At 46.2% G+C, this 20,770-nt stretch overlaps 1 protein-coding gene across 1 annotated transcript in view; it reads right to left on the reverse strand.

The window, feature by feature from the left end:
• LOC144824805 (bestrophin-1-like) overlaps window positions 1-20,770 on the reverse strand; it is a 319,634-nt gene that overhangs the window by 250,928 nt on the left and 47,936 nt on the right. The window contains exons 3-4 of the mRNA XM_078683807.1: window positions 14,897-14,991; window positions 3,808-4,041 (exon numbers count right to left, since the gene is read on the reverse strand). Coding sequence (XP_078539933.1) covers window positions 3,808-4,041; window positions 14,897-14,991 — 329 coding nt within the window. The remainder of the gene's footprint in view (window positions 1-3,807; window positions 4,042-14,896; window positions 14,992-20,770) is intronic.

Here is a 20,770-nt window from a genome sequence, read left to right on the forward strand (position 1 = left end):
GCAGGTGAGAGCACGGCTCGAGAAGGGCGTTCACCTCCTCGCTCGCCTCCGCTGCAGCTGACCGAACTCGCAGATCCGCTACGCCCGCTACGTCTTCCCTCCTGGGCGCTGAGACCGGCGTTAGTAACTTGGCACATCGAGGTAGGAGCAAAGATACTGCTCGGTTGGTTAAAACTTCTCGAGGGCAAAATTGCTTAGCGCCGCTGCGTTAGTCACAAATAAAGCCTCAAAATGATGTGTGAGTCAGAGTTGAAGCCGCTAACTGACAGGCATCTGGAAGTGAGATGGAGCGGAGCACTGCTGCAGTCAGCCGACTGCCGCCATGTTTTCCCCTATCCCCAAGCCTCCCTGTAGTCTCATGAAAATTGACTTTGACTTAAAACTTCCAATTGTTACCTTCCCTTGATTTTCAGATAAACCTTTCCTTATTTTCCATCCTATGTGTGCCTCCTCTCTCTGAGAACAGCCTATTCTAAGTCACATGCATGTTTGCCTTAATCCCTATTATTGTACTTCTGCAAATTGCATACATCGTGTTTCATGGATCACAACCTCTCCCTTAAAACTCATACCATCAGTAAACTAACAGTCCCTAATCGGCTGTAGCTAATCTATTAATACCACCAACCATGTGCATAAATTCACATTGGCCCTCCCACTAAAGATCCCCTGTAACTCCTATTAATTTATTCTGCCACATAGAAATTAGAGTAAATCCCTGGAATGTTTTCCCTAAGAGCACAAGACTAATCCCTACAACAAACAATAACTACTGAAAAAAACACAACTAACCTTGGACTCGAGAGCAGTGTGATGCCTGGCGTAAAGTGCTTCAACACCTTGTCTGGGGTAGTAAGCGCTATGCACATGCAATTACAATGCAATACACTATATAACCTTCCTGGCCCGCACTATTACTAATTCCATAACACTGAGCTGTCACTCAGTAGATTGTAGTTCATACAGGCCGAATAATAATTCACTTATACTGCATGACATTCTTACACTCACATAAGACAAAACTCCTATGGCTTACATCCATCCCAGGTACTGTAAAAGCCCACAGCACCAAACAGCCCACCATCAACTGAACAGGCATGTAATACCTGAGGTACATACCTGCCACATACCCCTGGTCAATGGTGGACTCACATCTAATCCACCACTTCAGGCTGTGATTTCTCTGTGACATCTCACACTGACCATCAGATATGGGATGGTATTAAAAAAGTCCATCCCAACAAATTTCTCCCTCCAACCTATGCCTGCTCAAGACCATCAACATTAAAGAAAATCGACAACCAAGGTAGTAACCAAGTAAGGTAGTGGACTGAGATCATAATCAATAACATAGAGGGACCTGCAGAGCTGTTTAAAAATGCCAACTTACTGAAAACCATAAACTGCATGCCTGCCTCTCTGATTCTTCTTCCATCACACTGCTAAGTGCCGCGTCCGATAACAAGATAAACACACCTTGGTGATCCACACACAGCGTATGGAACCACTTCCCACATAAGATCAAATTAAAGACCACACACATGTATCCATACACCCTACATGGTGTTTTTCCCCCTCAGAACTCGGTAGCCTTGGGTGCTATGTTCTATTACGCCACTTAGTGGCACTGTTGTTTTAGATTTAGGTTTTGGAGCTGAATCTAGAGTTTGTAAACTATCGTGAATCCTCTCAGGGCATATTAGCAAGGGGAAGTATCGCCGCTTTTTCGGCGATTTGTGCCGAGAAAGCGGCGATACTTCTAGAGCACTATCCACAAGGGCATTACAACGCCTGGCTCAAGCCCACTTCATCGCTAATGACATGCAAAGTGGGCGTTCCCACGTCCAACCACATGTGAAATGTGGTTGGAGGTGGGAACACCCTATTACCAAGGCAGGCGTTGAACGCCTGCTCTGATCAGGTGTTAGGGCATTGATAACATAGGGGTGTGGATCATAAAGCTGAATCCACCCCCCATATTATCAAGGAGCACATTAGCGCGTGAAAACAACGTTTGTTTTCATGCGCTAATGTGCCATATCGCCGACTATCGCCGGATTTTATTTTGCCTACGTGATGCGCATAGATAATTGCGCGCTATCACGGCGATGGAATCCGGCGATAGCCGGCGATATGGGAATGTGCGTTGTGCGTTTTCTAACGCACTTCTAGGTAATATGCCCCTCAGGTCTTGGATCACAGATAATACATACACTCACTCATACAGATATGCGAGCAGGGTCAGTGTTATGGTGGTGGTGGTGTGTGTATGTGGCCACTCATTGCTTTGCACCTGGGCCAAAAAATGATTCCTGCATTTCCTGATTTGTGAGTATATGTGACTATACTTATCTATGCATCATAAATACTGGCCGGCAACAAATGTGTATCATAATGGTTGAGGACACCTGAGCCATGCCGGTTTTCTTCAATGGATATTGAGGGCAGCTGCCGTCATCATGAGTGGAGTTTCTCTACATTGACAGAGCGAATCATGTTGTAGTATTGAGTCAATACCTTTTGATTATTCCAGATTTGATTAATTCAGCAATAGTTTCTCTAGATCTGAACGCTTTGAAGGCACCTCTCGGAGGCTGTCAAGAAGAAAGCGTGAAGGCAATACCATCTGACAATTTGGTTGTAACAGATTTCGGGGCATATTATCAAGGGGGTTTATCTACGCTTTTTTGGCTTTAAAAGCCAAGAAAGCGGAGATAAAATTATCTCCCTATTACCAAGCTGTCGCTAACACCAGTTAGTGACAGCTAATAGGAGATAGCGGCCATCTTGGGCCCCGCTTTGCATGTCAGTGATATTTATCACTAATGACATGCAAAGTGGGCGTGCCAAGATGTTAGCGACTGGAAACAGTCGCTAACATCGCTATCTCCTATTACCAACTTTTGGAGATATTCGCGCTAAGCGCGAATATCTCCAAAAGCTAACACCTGCCCTGAGCAGTTCTTCACCATGTTATCCAATGGGAGGTGGATAACATGGCTAAGAGCATTTGCTCGATAATGCATGAATATCGCGGACTTTTCAGCGATATTCATGCATTGCGGCCGTTTTTTATCGCATTTGCGATAAACCTTGCTAATAGCAAGGTTTATCTGCGATAAAAATCGCCGATGTGCGGCGATAATTTTTGTCTCTAAACAAGTTAGAGACAAAAATTATCGCTAGTTGTTGGTAATATGCCCCTTCGATTTTATATTTCCAAAACGCAAGTTGTCCTAACGGAACGTTTTCTCAATGTGAAATGCTGCTTTGCAGGTGTACTTTTTCTCCCCTTCCCATCTTGGAAGTGGATATGCGTCAGCACTGTGCCGGAGTAAATCTCTGACAATTTCCAAGGTAAGGAAGGGTCCGACAGGAGTTTGAGAATGCCCACGAACTCACAAGTTGGTGGGCATTCTCAAACTTTTTGTGATGCACAATTATGCAGCAGTAAATGCGGTAAAGTTACAACTTGGCCAACGTTACACATAGCAATATTTATAGCACAGATCAGAGTAGCAAGAGCAAGTATCATTAACAGGCCAAAAGGGTACAGCGGTGACTGCACTAAGGCAAGCTTCACTGACACACAGTATGGGTACAGCAGAGGCCGCAAAAGTGCAAGCTTCACTGACACACAGACCAGGGACAGCAGAGGCAGGTCTCACTGATACGTACAAAATATTTTCTGCATAGGCAGCAGTATTTTCTACTACAGGCAAAAGCTCAAAAAAAAAAAAAAAGGTGAGTAGAGGAATATGGATAAATGTTAGTATTTGTGTTGCAGTTGTTTTGTGATGCACCTACCTGCCTTCACCAGGTGTTCGCTGGTAGGAAAACGCTTGTAAGCAGCCGTGCTGATGGAACGCAGGATCAGCACACCTGACAGGTTAGCGTAGCGCATCAGTGTGCGGCGCAGGATGCGTCCGTACTCATCCATTCCGTGGACGTTACACGACACCAAGCACATGAGCCGGTCTGGCCAGGGCAAACTCTCATACTGACCCCACCAGCGAGACACCACCAGGGTCACGTAGAAACCTGCAGGGGCCAGGGAGTGGTGCAGAGACCAAGAAGAAACAACAATGATGACCACAAACAGCCATTGTATTGCATTATGACATTTATACAGCACATCATACCCTATTGTAGAGCATCACAGTGTTTTATTGGATAGGTAGGATGCTGGAAAGGTTATTTGTGACATATTTTGGAAGCCTCTTGTGGTCATGCTTGAGTGAAATCTGATTGTCTTTAGTTTTACCTTGGGACTCAACTCCTAGCAGTGTGATGGAGGTAAGAGTGTGAGAGATAGACGTGTAAAGTATGATTGTAATTAGCTGATGGATTAGCTTTACTCTGCAGGTCTTGAGTTGTGTTTGTGATTTCAATTTGTATTTTCCAATTTTTTGTCAATGCTGATTGCAGCCTTAGAGTTGGTTATTTAGGAAGGGTCTTGTAGATCTGGATAGTGAGGAAACCGGCACATAATGAATGATTAGATTAAAGGAGAGAGAGTAGTGTGTGAGAGAGATAGAGCTCTGCAAAGAAAGTATGCAATAGTCATATTTAATGTGATTATGAGATGTTTAGCATTGTCCATCCCTGCAGTCAGAACCGTAGAGATGGACAACATTAGAATCTTCTGGTGTGCCTGATACAGCAGCAGAGCTCTTCATTCAAAGGTTGTGTAACCAAATCTGATATGCGTTGGTTAATTAAGCCGCTTTCATATAAGATTTATAACGCTGTGGCATGCCATATAGCAGTCCTAACAAGACCACTATGTGGTAAGGGTCGCATATAGTGAGTACTGAGCACAATTGACTGTGTAGTCTTCAACAGAGGTTAAATCTTTTGCAGGTTGTGTACAGGGCCGGACTGACCGTAGCGGGCACCGGGTGTTTCCCCTGTGGGCCGCCAGGTTGGCGGCTGGTTTTTGGCCCCTGAGGGGCCGTTTTTGTTGCCAAGGGTCGGCAATATCGGCCACCTGTAACAAAATCGGCTGAAACAGGCCCTCGCAAACAGCTCGGCTGCACCCCCTCTCACCCCAGGGGGGGGCGGCCGAGCAGTTTACCAGGGCCGGTTTCCATAACCTTGATTGCGTGCTCCAGGTTTCTGACCTGCACTGAGTTACAGCCAGTATTCGATTGTGTGTGACTAGGAACCAACCTCCATTTATAGCAATCAGCCAAAATGGGTAACAATATGGCCTTTCAGGACTTTGCCCATTCTTGTCACTCTTAGATTATTTTATATTCACTGAGGCTGCTATTTGCAGTAGATCACAGTAGATTGGAATTGTTTTAGATATTCATCTCTGTAGTAGCCGGGTTTTCACCACCTGTTCGAATTTAGGATAATCCTGTATGTTTTGTATATTCTCTTGATAGGAATAGCTACGCTTTTAGGTCTCTCTTAGGCAGTGCTTTTCCTGTCTCTTCGAGACATGCTGTATTCAGGATATGCAAAAAGAACAATTGATGAACAGAATGCAGAACAATGTCATTCATTCACCCCAGTACAGAGACCTGGGCTTAAATCTATGTTTTTTGGCTGACCATGCCAGTCCAGTTTGGACCCGGCCATATGCAAATCAGTCTTGACCCTGCACCCAATGGGAACAGTCCAGCCTGAACTGCCAGGCCAGGTCCTCCCTAGACTGGTAAACAATCATCCTAGGACCGGTTTCGGGTTTTCAGCCCTCATCAGCCAGGATAGCTTGACTCCAGTGGCATGGAGAGCACGGGACCCCCGTCTGGGCATACCCGTCCCACTCAGGGCAACAATTGTAAAAAGAACAATTGATCGGCAGAATGCAAAACAATGTCATACATTCACCCCAGTACTGAGATCTGGACCTAAATGCATCGTTTTTTTACTCACCATGCCCTTCCAGTTTGGACCCAGCCATATGCAAATCAGTCTTGACAGTGCGCCCAATGGGAACAGTCCAGCCCAAACTGCCAGGACAGGTCCTCCCTAGACTGGAAACAAGCATCCTAGGACTGGTTTCCAGGTTGTCACCTCTCACCGGCCAGGATAGCTTAACTCCAGTAGCATGGAGAGCATGGGACCCACGTCTGGGTATACCCATCCCACTCAGGGTGACAAATGCAAAAAGAACAATTGATGGACAAGAGGAAGAACAATGTCATACATTCACCCCAGTACAGAGATCTGGGCCTAAATCCATAGTTCTTTTGCTCACGATGCCATTCCAGTTTGGACCCAGCCATATGCAAATCATCTTGACCCTGCGCCCAATGGGAGCAACCCAGCCCAAACTGCCAGGCCAGGCCCTCCCTAGACTGGAAACAACCATCATAGGACCGGTTTTGGGTTTTCACCCCATATCAGCCAGGAAAGCTTGACTCTAGTGGCATGGAGAGCATGGTACTCACGTCTGGGCATACCTGTCCCACTCAGGGTGACAAATGCAAAAAGAACAATTGATGGACAGAATGCAGAACAATGTCATACATTCACCCCAGTACAGAGATCTGGGCCTAAATCCATTATTTTTTTGCTGACCAAGATATTCCAGTTTGGACCCAACCATATGCAAATCAGTCTTGACCCGTCACCCAATAGGAACAGTCCAGCCTGAACCGCCAGGCCAGGTCCTCCCTAGACTGGAAACAAGCATCCTAGGACCGGTTTTGGGTTTTCACCCCTCGTCAGCCCGTTCGGGAACCCCCAGGATGCAAATGTTATTCCTCCTTGACTTCCCCTCATAATCATCTAGCTGGGCCACCATGTGTTCAGTCTTTTTCTGCAATTCTAGAATTGGCTTGCCCTTACCAGATACGTCTGTGACCAGTTCCTGGGTGGTGCTCTCAACTTCCTTCACTCGAGAGTCAATTTTTCGGAGATCAGGTCTGAGGAGAGCTATATCAGTGGCCACGGAATCAATGCGGTCCTCGAGCGAAGTGCGGACTCCATTAATGGCGGCCAACACATCCTGGAGCATGGGTGAATCCTGTTTGTCTCCATGCGATTGTGTGTGCTAACGTAAGTTGTCCCCCTTCTGATGTCTTAAGGGAGGCGAATTTGTCGATTTTCTGTTGGTGCATCGATCGATTGCCTTTAGATGACGCCATTTTGGTCATACAGTTGCCGGGCACAGCTTGACGGTACTCGCCGCCGCCTTCCACTGCATACACTGCGTGGCCTGTCGGGTTTTCTGCTCCGCTGTGGGTCCGCCTGTCAACTGGCGAAACCTCGGAGGTCGCAGTCTCCGGGCAGGTCAGTGCGCTGACCGTCTTGGCACGGCCGGCCAGGGAAGTAGGCCAGTGTCGCCAGGGGCTCTGCTTCCTCTGGATCTAACGAATTTCACTTTCCCCCCTACGCCGCAAGTTATCCGTTATGGGGACACCAGCACGGGCCCCCAGCCTGAGCTGTTAGCAGTCTGGTCACAGTGTCATGTGCCAGTATTGTGAGGCCCTTCTCTTTAACGCTTGTTGGTCCTGGTGCCCCTGGTCTCTGTGGCTCCCCCCGGTGTATCGGGGCAGTGGCTTCTAGTGCATGGCCAGGGGCCGGACTAGTGCTCCACAATGACCCTGCTGCTCTCCCTATGCAAGGGAGGCGAAATCATTTAATAGCTGGCCCCAGCACTGGGGGTAGGTCGTCAAGGGTCCACTGCCCAGCACCCCCACTCAGGCTGCAAGGTCGTCTTTCGTTGCGGGGGTATCGTGCACTCCACATTCATCTCCAGCCCCTCACCCGAATATGCCCTCTCACTTCCGGCCAGCCAATCACGCCAGCCCACGGTCTTCTCGGGCTTCAGGGCTACAGCTATGCCGTTTAGTTTTGTTCCAAAATGCTCGCGGACCGGACCAGCAGTTTTGAGCTCATGGCTCAAGGTTCTCTTTCGTTGCGAAAGGTGGGGGTTGCGCACTCCACATTCAGCGCCGGCCCCTCTCCTGACTACATCCTCTCACCACTGGCCAGCCCGTGGTCTTCTCGGGCTTCAGGGCCGCAGCTACGCTGTTTCTTTCGTTCCGGAACGCTCGCTGACCAGACCAGCAGAGTTTAGCTTGCGGCTCTCTCTGGAAGACAGTACATGGGTGTGTGTGTCCCAGTGACGGAGTAATGCAACAATACTTAGGGATTTAGGGTCGCGGGCCCGAGGCTATGTTAGCAGGCGGCCATCTTCTTCGGCTGCCGGCCACGCCGCTCGAGGTTCCCATTTCTTGTATTGCTGATGATTTTGATATCATTTAAGGTCTTCAACAATACAAAGACATTTTTTTAGAAAGGCTCATGGTAAAATGTAAGATTTTTCTTGTGAAAATATTTTACAAAATACACCATTCTAGTGAGCAAAAAGTGCACCTTTAAGGATTAGAAATGAGCTTTCAACATTATTATTTAATATGTGCAGAAATAGATTCACGCAATCTGTTGAATCTTTGGAATATTATTTCCCATTGTGTTAGTAAGGTCAAAATCTAATGATTTAGCCACTTAACTGCGGCGGAAATTCGGCCGTGGAGCGGCGGTTTAGCGGAGTGGGCGGGCCCGCGTCGGCCAATGGACGTGCGCAGCACTACGAAGGTAGTGCTCGTGACAGCCGTTGGCCGACAGGAGCACGCAAGGGGATAAGGTTATGCGCGTATCTCCTATCTTTGTATAAACAAATTTTAGTGGACTGTCAAGCTAAATATTTTTCCACACTTGACCTTTGTGCAGTCTATCACCAGATTCAAATGCAAGTACTTAACAACATTCTTGACCCCAGATGGAGCATTTTGCTGTTTATGCATGCCATTTGGATGGGTATCTGCTGTTTCTGTCTTCCAAAGACTTATAGACAGTTTATTTAGGAACACGAAAATGTTGTTCTTTTTCAGGATGACATCATTGTTTGTGCTGTAATGTTTAAAGAAAACAATAAGGACTTTGCACAGGTTTTGTCCACAAACAAGGGAAAAGAAATGACCCTACAAAAAGATAAATGTAGATTTTGTGCAGAAAATAGTATACTAGGGTCACACTATATCAGTAAAAAGAAACAAACCTAAAGAATTTCCCTTGAAAACGGTGTGTGATGCCCCATTACCTACATCTAAAGACCAGTAGCTTCATTTTTAGTGTTGTGCAAGTAATACTCGTGATTTATAGAATGTTTTTTCACCTGGGCTTTAGCAATATGGAGATTGGAACATGGAAAGAAGATTCCAAAGTCTTTTAGTCTGATAGTTTGATACATGACTTTGTCAAACTGAAAGACAACATTATTACTGTTCCTGCTTGCTCCTTTTAGGGAAAATTCTGATTGCAGAGTCACTATGGATGCCAACGGATCAGTATTGGTGCCATACCATCTCAGTAATTTCAAGAAAAGGGAAAATTGGAAATTAATATTGCTTTCGCCTCCAAATCTTTGTGGGGTGTAGAAAGAAGGTATTCCGCCATAGAGGGAGAAACCCTGAGTTGCATGTAGGCAAGATAACATTTTCAAACACTCCTTTGGAGAAGACATTTTACTATTTAAACTGATCAGAAGCCCTTAATTTTTCATTTGTTCAGTAATGGCACAGGGCAGTCCACTCCAAGTTCCATTAGAGTTTTGTCAAAATTATATAAGTTTAATTTTGATATTGTATTTATATCAGGCAAAGTTAGAGGTGACTGTTTTTCTAGACTACATGTCAAAGTATCGTTTTAGGCAATTACTACTGTAAATGGTGGAGTGGAAATTTGGTATATAGGTAAATACTGAGGCAGTCTTTGCATTTCTCAGAGAATATTTCTCCAGGGAAGGTTTTCCAACATCCTTAATACCTGACAATGGTATGCAAATTGTTTCTACTGAGATGAAATCTTTTCTAAATAAACATTGTATTCAACATAAGTGTATTCAATTCCCTAGCTCAAATGCCTTGGTGGAAAGGCTTAACAGGATTTTGAAAGAAGAGGTCCAATCTGCTATATCAAAAAGGAAAGATGTCAACAATTTTCTACTAGAAAAATGTTGTGCTATCATTTGTCTCCCCATTCTACCATTGGTTTTGCTCCTTTGGTCTTAATAAGGAATGGTGTACCTATGTCAAGTAGCAAACCTGGTTGGTTGTTAAGATATTATTCCCCCGTAGTTTCTAGTGACATGAAGGAATTAGTGTTTGAGAATATGATTAAAAAGTAAGCTAACATTAAGCAGTGGTATGATATAATATAGTGTCAGATCGTCTAAGATTACACATAGAGAGGTAGTTAAGGCCAAGGGCCTGAGTTGTGTTGAAAATGGTCTGCCGTGTTTCTGGGTCCTTGGAAAGGACATATGCTAGATTAGATATTGCCATGTGGTGGAATCTGAACAGATTGACATTATGTCATAAATGTGTGAAGGAAAGGAAGGTGGTGATGAAATCACAGATGTGACATGCAAAGGAAGGAAACTCTTCCACCCATCCCTTGAATGAGTCAAATGAGATTGCTCATCATATTTTGAACATTTCGCAAAGAATTCTGCTGGTTTGGATGTTGATGCTGCAAAGATTCCTACAAACAACGTTGACAAGCCCTTAAAACCAAGTTAGAAGAAGTAAGATAATTGTTAAGAGCCCGGATATTTAAAAGACTTTGTGTAATCTTTGTTCCATCATTTCTATTGCAAGTGTGCTATGGAAAGAGATGTGTTGGAATGCTTAACCTGGTATGTTTGCCTTTGTTTACCTTTTATCACCATCTGTCATATCGTTGCGTTTTTCTCCATCCATTCTGTGCTCCATTGTGTCCCTTCTGTCGTTTTCAGTACCGGAAGAATGTTTAACCCCTCCCATGCTGGTGACGGAACCGCTCCGTCACCAGCCACGGACGCGCTATGCTGATGACGGAGTGGTTCCGTCACGGCCTGCTCGACGCGCCTGCGCGGTGTGGATTCCGCGCCTGCGCTGGACGTTCTGATAAGCGAGCGGGCCTGGTTACACCCCACCTATTAAATGTATTTTCGAATGAATAGTTGGGTACAGGTACTTTCAGTCGGGTATGGTGAGGTATCTGCCGGATTTCACCTGTGATCTTTGCATACACACACTGACAAAACACACTCTCATCTCTGTTTTGAAAGCCCTAAAAAGGTTTATTTTTCAAAATATTGTATTTCTTTTATTTAGTACTCCTATTGGTCCGTATTCCTCTCCCTTTCCACTGCCTTTTAAACCCCTCTCATGCGCCTTGCTTGTCATATAATGTATTTTGACATTATATGCCACAGTGATGGTCGGGAAATGTGATGGTCACACCCCACCAATCTTACTGACCAAGCTATGCCCCTGTGCACGGTTCTTATCATATGAATATCCGTGATGATCTAAAAGGTCAAATGGGTGTATCAATGATAAATTATAGGTTGTGGCCCATTGGGCATGAGTGAAACTTCAAATCCAGGAATCGAAGAGGTTTACAATAATGTTTTATTTCCTTGTCCCGAAACAGCCATTTCACAGTGTGAACGCTATACAAACACAACAAATCAATCAATCAATCAATCAGGTCATTTGTAGAGCGCACTACTCACCCGTAGGGTCTCAAGGCGCTGGGTTGGGGGGGGGGGGTGCCGTTACTGCTCGAACAGCCAGGTCTTGAGCTTCTTCCTGAAGGAGAGGTGGTCTTGGGTCAGGCGTAGGTCGGTCGGGAGTGAGTTCCAGGTCTTGGCGGCCAGGTAGGAGAAGGACCTTCCTCCTGTTGTCGCTCTTCGGATGCGGGGGACGGCGGCGAGGGCGTGGCTGGTTGATCTGAGGAGGCGCTTGGGAGTGTAGAAGTTGATCCGGTTGTTGAGGTAGCTCGGGCCTTGGTCGTGTATGGCTTTGTGCGCGTGGGTGAGGAGACGGAAGGTGATTCTCTTGTTCACCGGGAGCCAATGCAGATCTCTCAGGTGTCCGGAGATGTGGCTGCGTCGGGGGATGTCGAGGATGAGTCTGGCCGAGGCGTTCTGGATCCGCTGGAGTCTCTTCTGGAGCTTGGCGGTGGTTCCGGCGTAAAGGGCGTTGCCGTAGTCCAGTCGGCTGGTGACGAGGGCCTGGGTGACCGTCTTCCTCGTCTCGGTGGGGATCCACCGGAAGATCTTGCGTAGCATGTGCAGGATGTTGAAGCAAGACGAGGAGACGGCGTTTACTTGTCTGGTCATGGAGAGGGAGGAGTCCAGGATGAAGCCCAGGTTGCGTGCGTGGTCCGTCGGTTTGGGTGCGGTGCCCAGGGCGGGGGGCCACCAGGAGTCGTCCCAGGCGGAGGGCGAGGAGCCCAGGATGAGGACCTCCGTCTTGTCCGTGTTCAGTTTCAGGCGGCTGGTCCTCATCCATTCGGCTACCTCTCTCATCCCTTCGTGCAGGTTGGCTCTGGCGGTGGCGGGGTCGTTGGTCAGGGAGAGGATCAGCTGGGTGTCGTCGGCGTAGGAGATTATGTTGAGGTTGTGTTGGCGTGCGATGGCCGCGAGGGGGCTCATGTAGACGTTGAAGAGGGTGGGGCTCAGGGAGGACCCTTGAGGGACGCCGCAGATGACTTTGGTGGCCTCTGACTTGTACGGTGGTAGGCGGACTCTCTGTGTTCTTCCGTCGAGGAAGGAGGTGATCCATTCCAGTGCCTTGTCCTGGATTCCGATGTTGCCAAGGCGCTGTACTAGGGTGCGGTGGCAGACAGTGTCGAAGGCCGCGGAGAGGTCCAGGAGGATGAGGGCCGCTGTTTCTCCGTTGTCCATCAGAGTTCGTATGTCATCGGTGGCGGCGATGAGGGCGGTCTCGGTGCTGTGGTTCGCTCGGAAGCCAGACTGTGAGGGGTCGAGGGATCCATTCGTCTCGAGGAAGGCGGCCAGCTGTTTGTTGACGGTCTTCTCGATGACTTTGGCCGGGAACGGGAGGAGCGAGATGGGACGGTAGTTCTTGAGGTCGGTGGGGTCTGCTGTGGGTTTCTTGAGAAGAGCGCTGAGTTCGGCGTGCTTCCAGCTCTCAGGGAAGGTGGCGGTGTCGAAGGAAGTGTTGATGATGTCCCGCAGGTGGGGTGCGATGACAGCGTCGGCCTTGTTGAAGACGTGGTGAGGGCAGGGGTCAGTCGGAGATCCGGAATGGATGGAGTTCATTGTTTGGATGGTGTCTTCGGTGCTGATCGGAGTCCAGGTGCGGAGGGTGGTGGCGGGTGGCGTTGTTGTGGTTGTGGCTTGCGTTGGTTGTTTGCTGAAGCTGTTGTGTATGTCCGCGATCTTGTTGTGGAAGTAGGAGGCGAGGGAGTTGCAGAGGTCTTGCGACGGGGTGATGTCATTGTTTCCGGCGTTGGGGTTGGAGAGCTCTTTCACGATGTTGAAGAGTTCCTTGGAGTTGTGTGCGTTGTTGTCCAGCCGGTCCTTATATGTATTTTTCTTGGTGGCGCGGATCAGTTGGTGGTGTTTACGGGTGGCGATCTTGAGGGTGGTCATGTTGTCCGTGGTTGGCTCCCTTCTCCAGACTTTCTCGAGGGCTCGACAGTTCTTCTTGGAGCTCTTGAGTTCGTCGGTGAACCATGGTGTTATTCTGCTGCAGGGTCTGCTGGGTGGTGTTCTCAGAGGGGCGAGTTCGTCCGCGCAGTTGTTGATCCACTTCGTGAGGTTGTCGGCGGCCTGGCTGGGGTTCGCTGAGCTGGCGGGAGGGTGCTGGCTCAGGGAAGCGGTGAGCTGGTCGGCTGTGATCTTGTTCCAGCTTCTTCGGGCAACCTGTTGCTGTTGGTGGTGGATCGTCGTTCTTTTGAAGGTGAAGTGGACGCAGCTGTGGTCCGTCCAGTGGAGTCCTGTTGCGTGGCTGAAGGTGACATCTTTGCTGGATGAGAAGACGGCGTCGAGTGTGTGTCCGGCGAGGTGGGTGGGGGTGGTCACCAGTTGCTTGAGTCCGAGGTTGGCGAGGTTGTCGACCAGGCTGATGGTGTTCCGGTCGTTGTTGTTCTCCAGGTGGAAGTTGAGGTCCCCCAGGAGGATGTAGTCGGCGGAGGGGAGGGCGTGCGGGCTGATGAAGTTGGCGATGTCCTCGCTGAATCGTGTGCGTGGACCCGGGGGTCGGTAGATCAGGGTGCCTCTGAGGGTGGTCTTCGGGTTGGTGTGGATCTGGAAGTGCAGGTGTTCGGCGGTGGTTAGGGTGTCGTCGGTGTTGGTCGTGATGCGGATGGTGTCTCTGTGGATGATGGCGATGCCTCCTCCCGTCTGGTTGGCGGTGCGGTCCCTCCGGGTGATCTTGTAGCCCTCCGGGATGGCGATGGCGATGTCGGGCGCTGAGGAGGCGTTCATCCAGGTCTCGGTGAGGAAGGCAACGACGGGGGCTGTGGTGTCGAGGAGGTTCCAGAGTTCTACGGCGTGTCTGTGGACGGAGCGGGTGTTGAGCAGGATGCACTTCAGGTGACTGCTGCTGGTGTTTGGCTTGGCGAGTGCTGGTGCAAATCAAATAGATAGCTAAATATTTAAAAGTCGGTTTACCTCTTGGACAGTGAGATGTATGTTCCTCATATACTAAGTAGTACTTTTAAGTGACACAAAGCGACAACATTTTGAAACAATGAGAGCCATGCTTGTTTCATTCATGATCAAAAGTCTGTTATCTATGAGTAAAATATGTTATGAGCTTATCTGTTTAAGTAATAGTGCTAAGTGACATAGATGGCAGTAAAAAAATCACATTATTTCAATAGCAGTAACGTCTTTGCATTACTGTGTGGAGCCTGGAGGTATAAGAGTTTCCAATTCTCATCTTGCATTTCATTTCCAGGTCATGCCACATTTAATGAACCCCCATATATGAATTATTGCATAACCTGGTGTCTACGCCGGCAGCTGATGACAGAACCAACAAAGCATTTCTCAGATTGGAGCAAAAGGCTTTTTATTATATGTGAAGAAGAATGTATGCTATAGGAAAGGTCACAGGTGCCATGTCCTTACCTAGCACAAAGGACACTGGGATGAGCTCCAAGTAATTGTCACAGTAAAGAACCAACTTCTCAAAGTTTGACTTATGGAACTCGTTCAGGATAAACCTGGAGAATAGGAAAAAAGGAGAAACACAGTCAGGTGCTGTCAAGCATTGGCACTGAGTATGTGCCATCACAGAAAACATTATGACACTGCATGTGTCACAAACTAAACAATATTCAGACACCAAAATATTACAAGTTACTTACCTTAATACATTTTGTCCATCAGTTAACTTCAAGAAGTGCCCAATGCCACTGGGTTCTACCTTGGCAGCCGAACTAGCCCTTCAAAAAAATGAGGTGTGAGCATTCTAAAGACACAGGGTCTAATTCACAAAGGTCTTCTGCACTCGTGGCGAAGGCCCCACAGTCATGGGGGAGCCATCACCCTTGGGCCGGAATCTCCGCAATGTTTTCCCAGAATTAGCACTATCTCCTCAGCAGCCTCCTGTTTGATGCTGAGAGATTAGAGGACGGGCAAGGTTTGGGAACTACATACAATGAGCATGGCTCTGAGAGACCTGTAAATCCCTGTGCCTGCAGCTACATGTTTGGACTCTGCCATCAGAGGTAGCAAGCGTAGTGTCAGGGGTACCAACCAGTAAGCACCTGTGATTCATACTTACCCGTAATTTACTTCCAAGGGTGGGCACAGATCTACCCAGACTCATCTCTTGCTCTGCATTTTGCAGAGTCAATTTCACAGAACTTTCTTTTTTTCCTCATGTATAGAATGTTTTTTATCATTTAGTAAGAAAAGACAGAAGGTGGTTTGTATCTGTGAAAAGACTGTGACTTAAAACAAAGGGCATAAGATTTGGCATAGGGCAGCGCCTCAAGTATTTTTGCTGTGCTGCCCTATGCCAAATCGAAAGGGCAGGAATGCGCTGTATTAATGAAATACGGCGTATTCCTGCCCATTCTGCTTGTGCCAGTGCACAAATTGGTGGCTAGCGCCAATGCAGGCATCGTTGCACCATGGTGCAAGGATGCCTGCATGCATTGTTGACACAATTGTTTTTGTGCAGGAAGGGGCACTCCCCTGGGAAGGTGCATGGTTTTGACACATCCTCAGATCTATGCTGTGTTGTAAATCTGGGAGTCTGTCAAATACCACAGGTGTTAAGTGGGAACACCCACTGCAATGCCCAGAGCGCGGCTCCCAGATACAGTGTGAGGCAACTTAGCGACTTGGGCTGCGTTGCCTTATGACATATCTAAAAGGCCATGAAATGCCACCGGGGTGGCTCTTGGTGGCCTCTTAGACATGGCTCTGCACTCTGCGCCAAAGCAATGTTAACAAAAAATGACATTACAGCAGCGCACAAGTCTTATAAATAAGCCCCAAAATATTTACTGCAGTGTAAAGTTCTTTAAGCAGAAGGGGTCATGGCCAAACACATATAATTAAGAACAGTTTCGTTGTGAGTTCCCCCGCTGTTGCAGCTACAGTGGAGGTTACAGCTGGGTCCAATGGGCTGCTAGGTCACACTAAAATGCTGGCTAGCTCTTTTTTGGCCTTCTCTTCTTGCAGGTTTGCATGCAAAAGCTCATCAATACCTTGTAATGTAAAACCATGGCAGAGAGGAGGGCTGGTGATCAAGGACTGCACAAAAAGATAAAGAGATACAGCATGTGGGAAAGAGAAAGGTAAGAAAGAAAAAGTAAAGAGGAGAGAAAAGAAAGGAAGAAGGCGAGAAAGACAGTGGAAGAAGGATGAAGGGAAGAGAGGGTGAAAGAAAAAAGGGTGAAAGTAATGGCATAAGGCAACGTAAGGATGAAAGAAGGGAATTCAGGTTGAATGGTCAAAGGAAGAAAGAAAAGCTAAAAAAAAGAAGGAAGGGTGAATGGGTGGAGAATGAAGAATAGAGAGATGGAAGGGTGAAACGACTGAAGGTAGAACTATCAGTAGCTGAAAAGAACTCTTGTAAGTAGGCATGAGTTTCACTCTCAAGGTTTCATCAGAGGTATGGTTTAAAGTGTGGTGTTTTAATGTAATTTTCTGGCTACTTATTTGATTAAGAAATATTTTAAGGGAAGTAGCCTCTTTAACTTAGTGGGTATCCTAATAGATGCCCTGGTGGTTTTGGTCCTCTTTTTGGTTTTACTCCTGTTGGTCTTCCTATTTTAGGTCCTCCATATTCATTGTGTCTGCTGCCTATCATGGTCTTAGTTTTGATCCTCCTGGTTGTTCTGGTATTTCTGGTCCAGTTTTGAACCTCCTGGTTGTTCTGGTATTTCTGGTCCTAATGGCACTGGTCCCCCTAAGCCTTCAAGCTATTTTCTTCCTTGTGGTCCTTAACATCTGTTCCTGGTCTTGTCTTCATCTTTTTGGTCCTTATGTGCATTCACTTGGTGTTCTTCTTCATCCTCCTCCCGGCCCTCCTCATCATTCTCTTGCTACACCTTTTGTGGTCCTCTTCCTCATCATCCTAGTCAAACTCCTACAGGTCAACCTGATCCTGGTCCTTTGTTCTGTTTTACCTTGTCCTCCTTGTGATCCTGCCACGGTCCCCCTGGCAGTCCTGATCCCCCGCTTGGTCCTGATCTTCTGGACCTGTTACTATGGTCCGCCTCCCTCCGGTCCTCTTCTTGCTTGTGACCTCTCTGTCCTTGTTCTCTTGGTGTTTCTGGCCCTCCTCATGGTCATCTTCATTCTCTTCCTGGTCCTTCTCTTCCTTTTCCCTTCATGTCCTTGTTCCAGTCATCTAGTTTTCATTGTGGTCTGTGAATTTTTGGCCCTCGTGTTCCTGGTCCTCATGGTGGTTCACACCCTGGTCTTCCTGGTCATCCTCTCCTACATCCTGATTGTCATGATCCTCCTCATTCCCTTCTATGTTGGTCTTCCTGGTCCTCCTGGCCTTCCTTGTCCTCCTAGTCCTTGTTCCTCACAGAAATCGGTCCTCCTGGTTTTGGTCATCATATTGATTCTAGCACTCCTAGATCTCGTAGTGGTCCTCCTCCTCTTCCTCCTCCTCAAGCTCCAGATCTCCTCTACAGTTGTCATGTCCTTCTGGTACTGTCATCCAGGCTCTCGTTGGCCTGATTCTTCAGGTAATCCTAATATTCCTAGTCTTCCTGGTGGTCTTGGCCCTTCTCGGACATCTGTGTCTTCTTCTAGGACTTTCTTCTTCTCATCTTCAGGGCTGTCCTCCTCATCCTTGTCCATCTGGCAGTTATGATCCTCCCTGTAGTCATGTTCCTTGTGGTGGTCCTGGTCTCAGAGGTTCTCATCCTTGGTCGATTTACCCTCCACGTCCTCCTTTTGCTATTACTTCTTTTTCTACAACTTATCATCCCCCTTCTCTCAGCTTCCCAGCCCCAGTTGCTTCTAAACCTCCTGGTCCCCCTGCTCCAGATCCACCAGGTACTGTCCTTCTCACCCTGGTCCTCATGATTTTGGCACTCCTGTTCTCGTTTTGGCTCCAATACTCCTAGGTCTCTTGATGGTCTCAATCTTCTTCCTGCTGGACCTCCTTCTCACCCCCCCACTTTATCCTACTTAGAATCCTGGTCCCCCATGGTGATATATTCTTCCTGATAGTCCTGCTCCTCATGTTTGTCCTAGTCCTGCAACCCTTCCAGTTGTCCTCCTTCTCATGTTTCTCCTGAGTTTCTTCCTCCTCCTCCTGCTGCTTTCAATTTTAATATCCTTGATCTTAATCATCCCAATTCTGGTCCCCCTGTCTGTGTTTCACCTGATGTTGGTCCTGGTTCTCATAGCTCTGGTTCTCAGGTCCTCATTCTACAGGTTCTCTGGTCATTGTTATCTTGGTCTTCCTCATGGCTCTGTCACTAATCACCTGGTGATCTGGGACATCCTTCTACTCTTACTGGTCTTTCTTCCGCTCCTCCTCCTCCCCATGGTCCTCATCTTATCCATTTAATCTTGATTCTCTTATTTCCAGCCTTACTGGTGGTCCTGGTCCTCTTGGTGGTCCTGGTCCTCCTGGTGGACATAGTCGTTGTATTCATGGTATTCCTGGTTTTGGTAGTTCTGGCTCTCCTGGTGATCATCCTCTTCTTCCTGGTCCTTTCCTCCTACTTTTATTCCTGTATTGTCCTCTCCCTTCTCCTAGTCCTCCCGGTCCTCCTAGTTCTACTCGTCCAGGTCATATTCCTGGGGTATCTGGCTTCTGGCCATTGATCCTGGTCCTTTTCCTTCTCCTTCTGGTCTTTCTGGGCTTCCTCCGATGTCTGGTCATCAATGTCCTACTTCTGTTCCTCCTCTTCATTCTCTGGTTCCCCTTTTCCCTCCCTTTTTTCTTGGTTTGTCAGCAGTGAGTACTAGACTGGTGGCACTGCGGATGAGTAATTTCAGGGCTTTTCACTAAAATAATTTACTATTACACTTTTGAGTTATTTTACTACTTTTGGGTATTCACAAAATCATAGTGTAAAGTTATTTAAAAGTCTCCTGCCTCTGAAAAAGGGGGTGGAGCTTAACTTATAAGTGTAAGTTACTGATAAAAACAAAAACCAAATAGTAGTTAGTCTAGCACCCCACATGGCCACACCCTGCTAGTACAACCCCTTCCCAAAGAAAATAAGAGGTAGGAACTTAAAATAAAATCATATGGTAAATAAAGTTAAATTGCATTACATTATTTGATACTGTTAAAAATATAAATAAATATAATTAAAAGTTGAAAATAATGTGTACACATTGTGCATATTTAAAATGGAATTCTGTGATATTTTCATACCCATTTTTGCCTTTAAAAAATAATATAACAGTACATTTTCTTAAATATAATCATATTAATTTTAATACATGTCATACATCACTTTTAGTACTTATTAATTCATAATAAAATAGTTGTTTTTTTACTTCCGGAGTGAATTAATTTTTTTAATTTAAACTTCATGAAAACAATTTAATTTATTGACTCATTTTTTATATTTACATTAATTATATATTTAATTCAATATTACGTTCCTAGAGCTGTAGCATTTTTCTATTTAGTTCATTATTTAAAATAAATATATACAATTATCTGACAATAATACTTATCATGGACATTTTTTTAACTTATATCTCAAGTTTAATAAGCGTTTTTATTTTTCGCTATTTATTACCATGCAGAGAACTCTGGCCCAACTGCATAGTCTCCCTATGAAAAGCTATAGCAAAAAAGTAAACATGTTTATTAAACTTGAAACAATATTTACAATACTTTTATATTAAATATATCAATATGAATTTTAATTATTTTCATATATCTATTTAAAATATAGTACTAAATTAAAAGAAATGCCAGAGCACTATTAACTTCATTTTGAAATAAATATTTAAATAATGTAAATAAAATTGATTACATTTAAATTATTTTCTGACATTTAAATGTAAGGAAATTCCCACCTTTATTATGCAGTAATAATTATTAAAAGTGATGTATGCATTTTAATAGAAGTAATTTAATTACTTTTCCCTTAGCCCCTCCTCTTTATTTATTTCTAAGTATTCCCCATTTTGCAGTCACTCCCTTGTGTCCCTCCCACATTTACTACTAAAACGTATATGTAAAGGTGTAGCAATCCAACAGTCAAATGTTGATCTCCTCACAGGTAGGTATAGGAAAGGCACCTAGCATTGAGAATAGTATTTTGTAGTATGTACTATCAAATGCAGTTTGTGACTAGCCCCTTTTGTGTTTATTCTTACACTCCAGTCCCATCATTCCTAAACACTTCATAGGTGGCTAACCTCAGGGGGCATGGTGAGCAGAAAAAAAACCCGTGCCAACGGTTAGACTATTTGCAGCCAGTCCTCTTATCACGTTTTGTGTGTTTGATGTAACACCCTAAGTAGCCAAGAGTATACCCAGACGTGCGTCCCATG

The sequence above is a fragment of the Lissotriton helveticus genome, chromosome 3_1 (assembly GCF_964261635.1).
Source record: "Lissotriton helveticus chromosome 3_1, aLisHel1.1, whole genome shotgun sequence".
Lineage (NCBI taxonomy): Eukaryota > Metazoa > Chordata > Amphibia > Caudata > Salamandridae > Lissotriton > Lissotriton helveticus.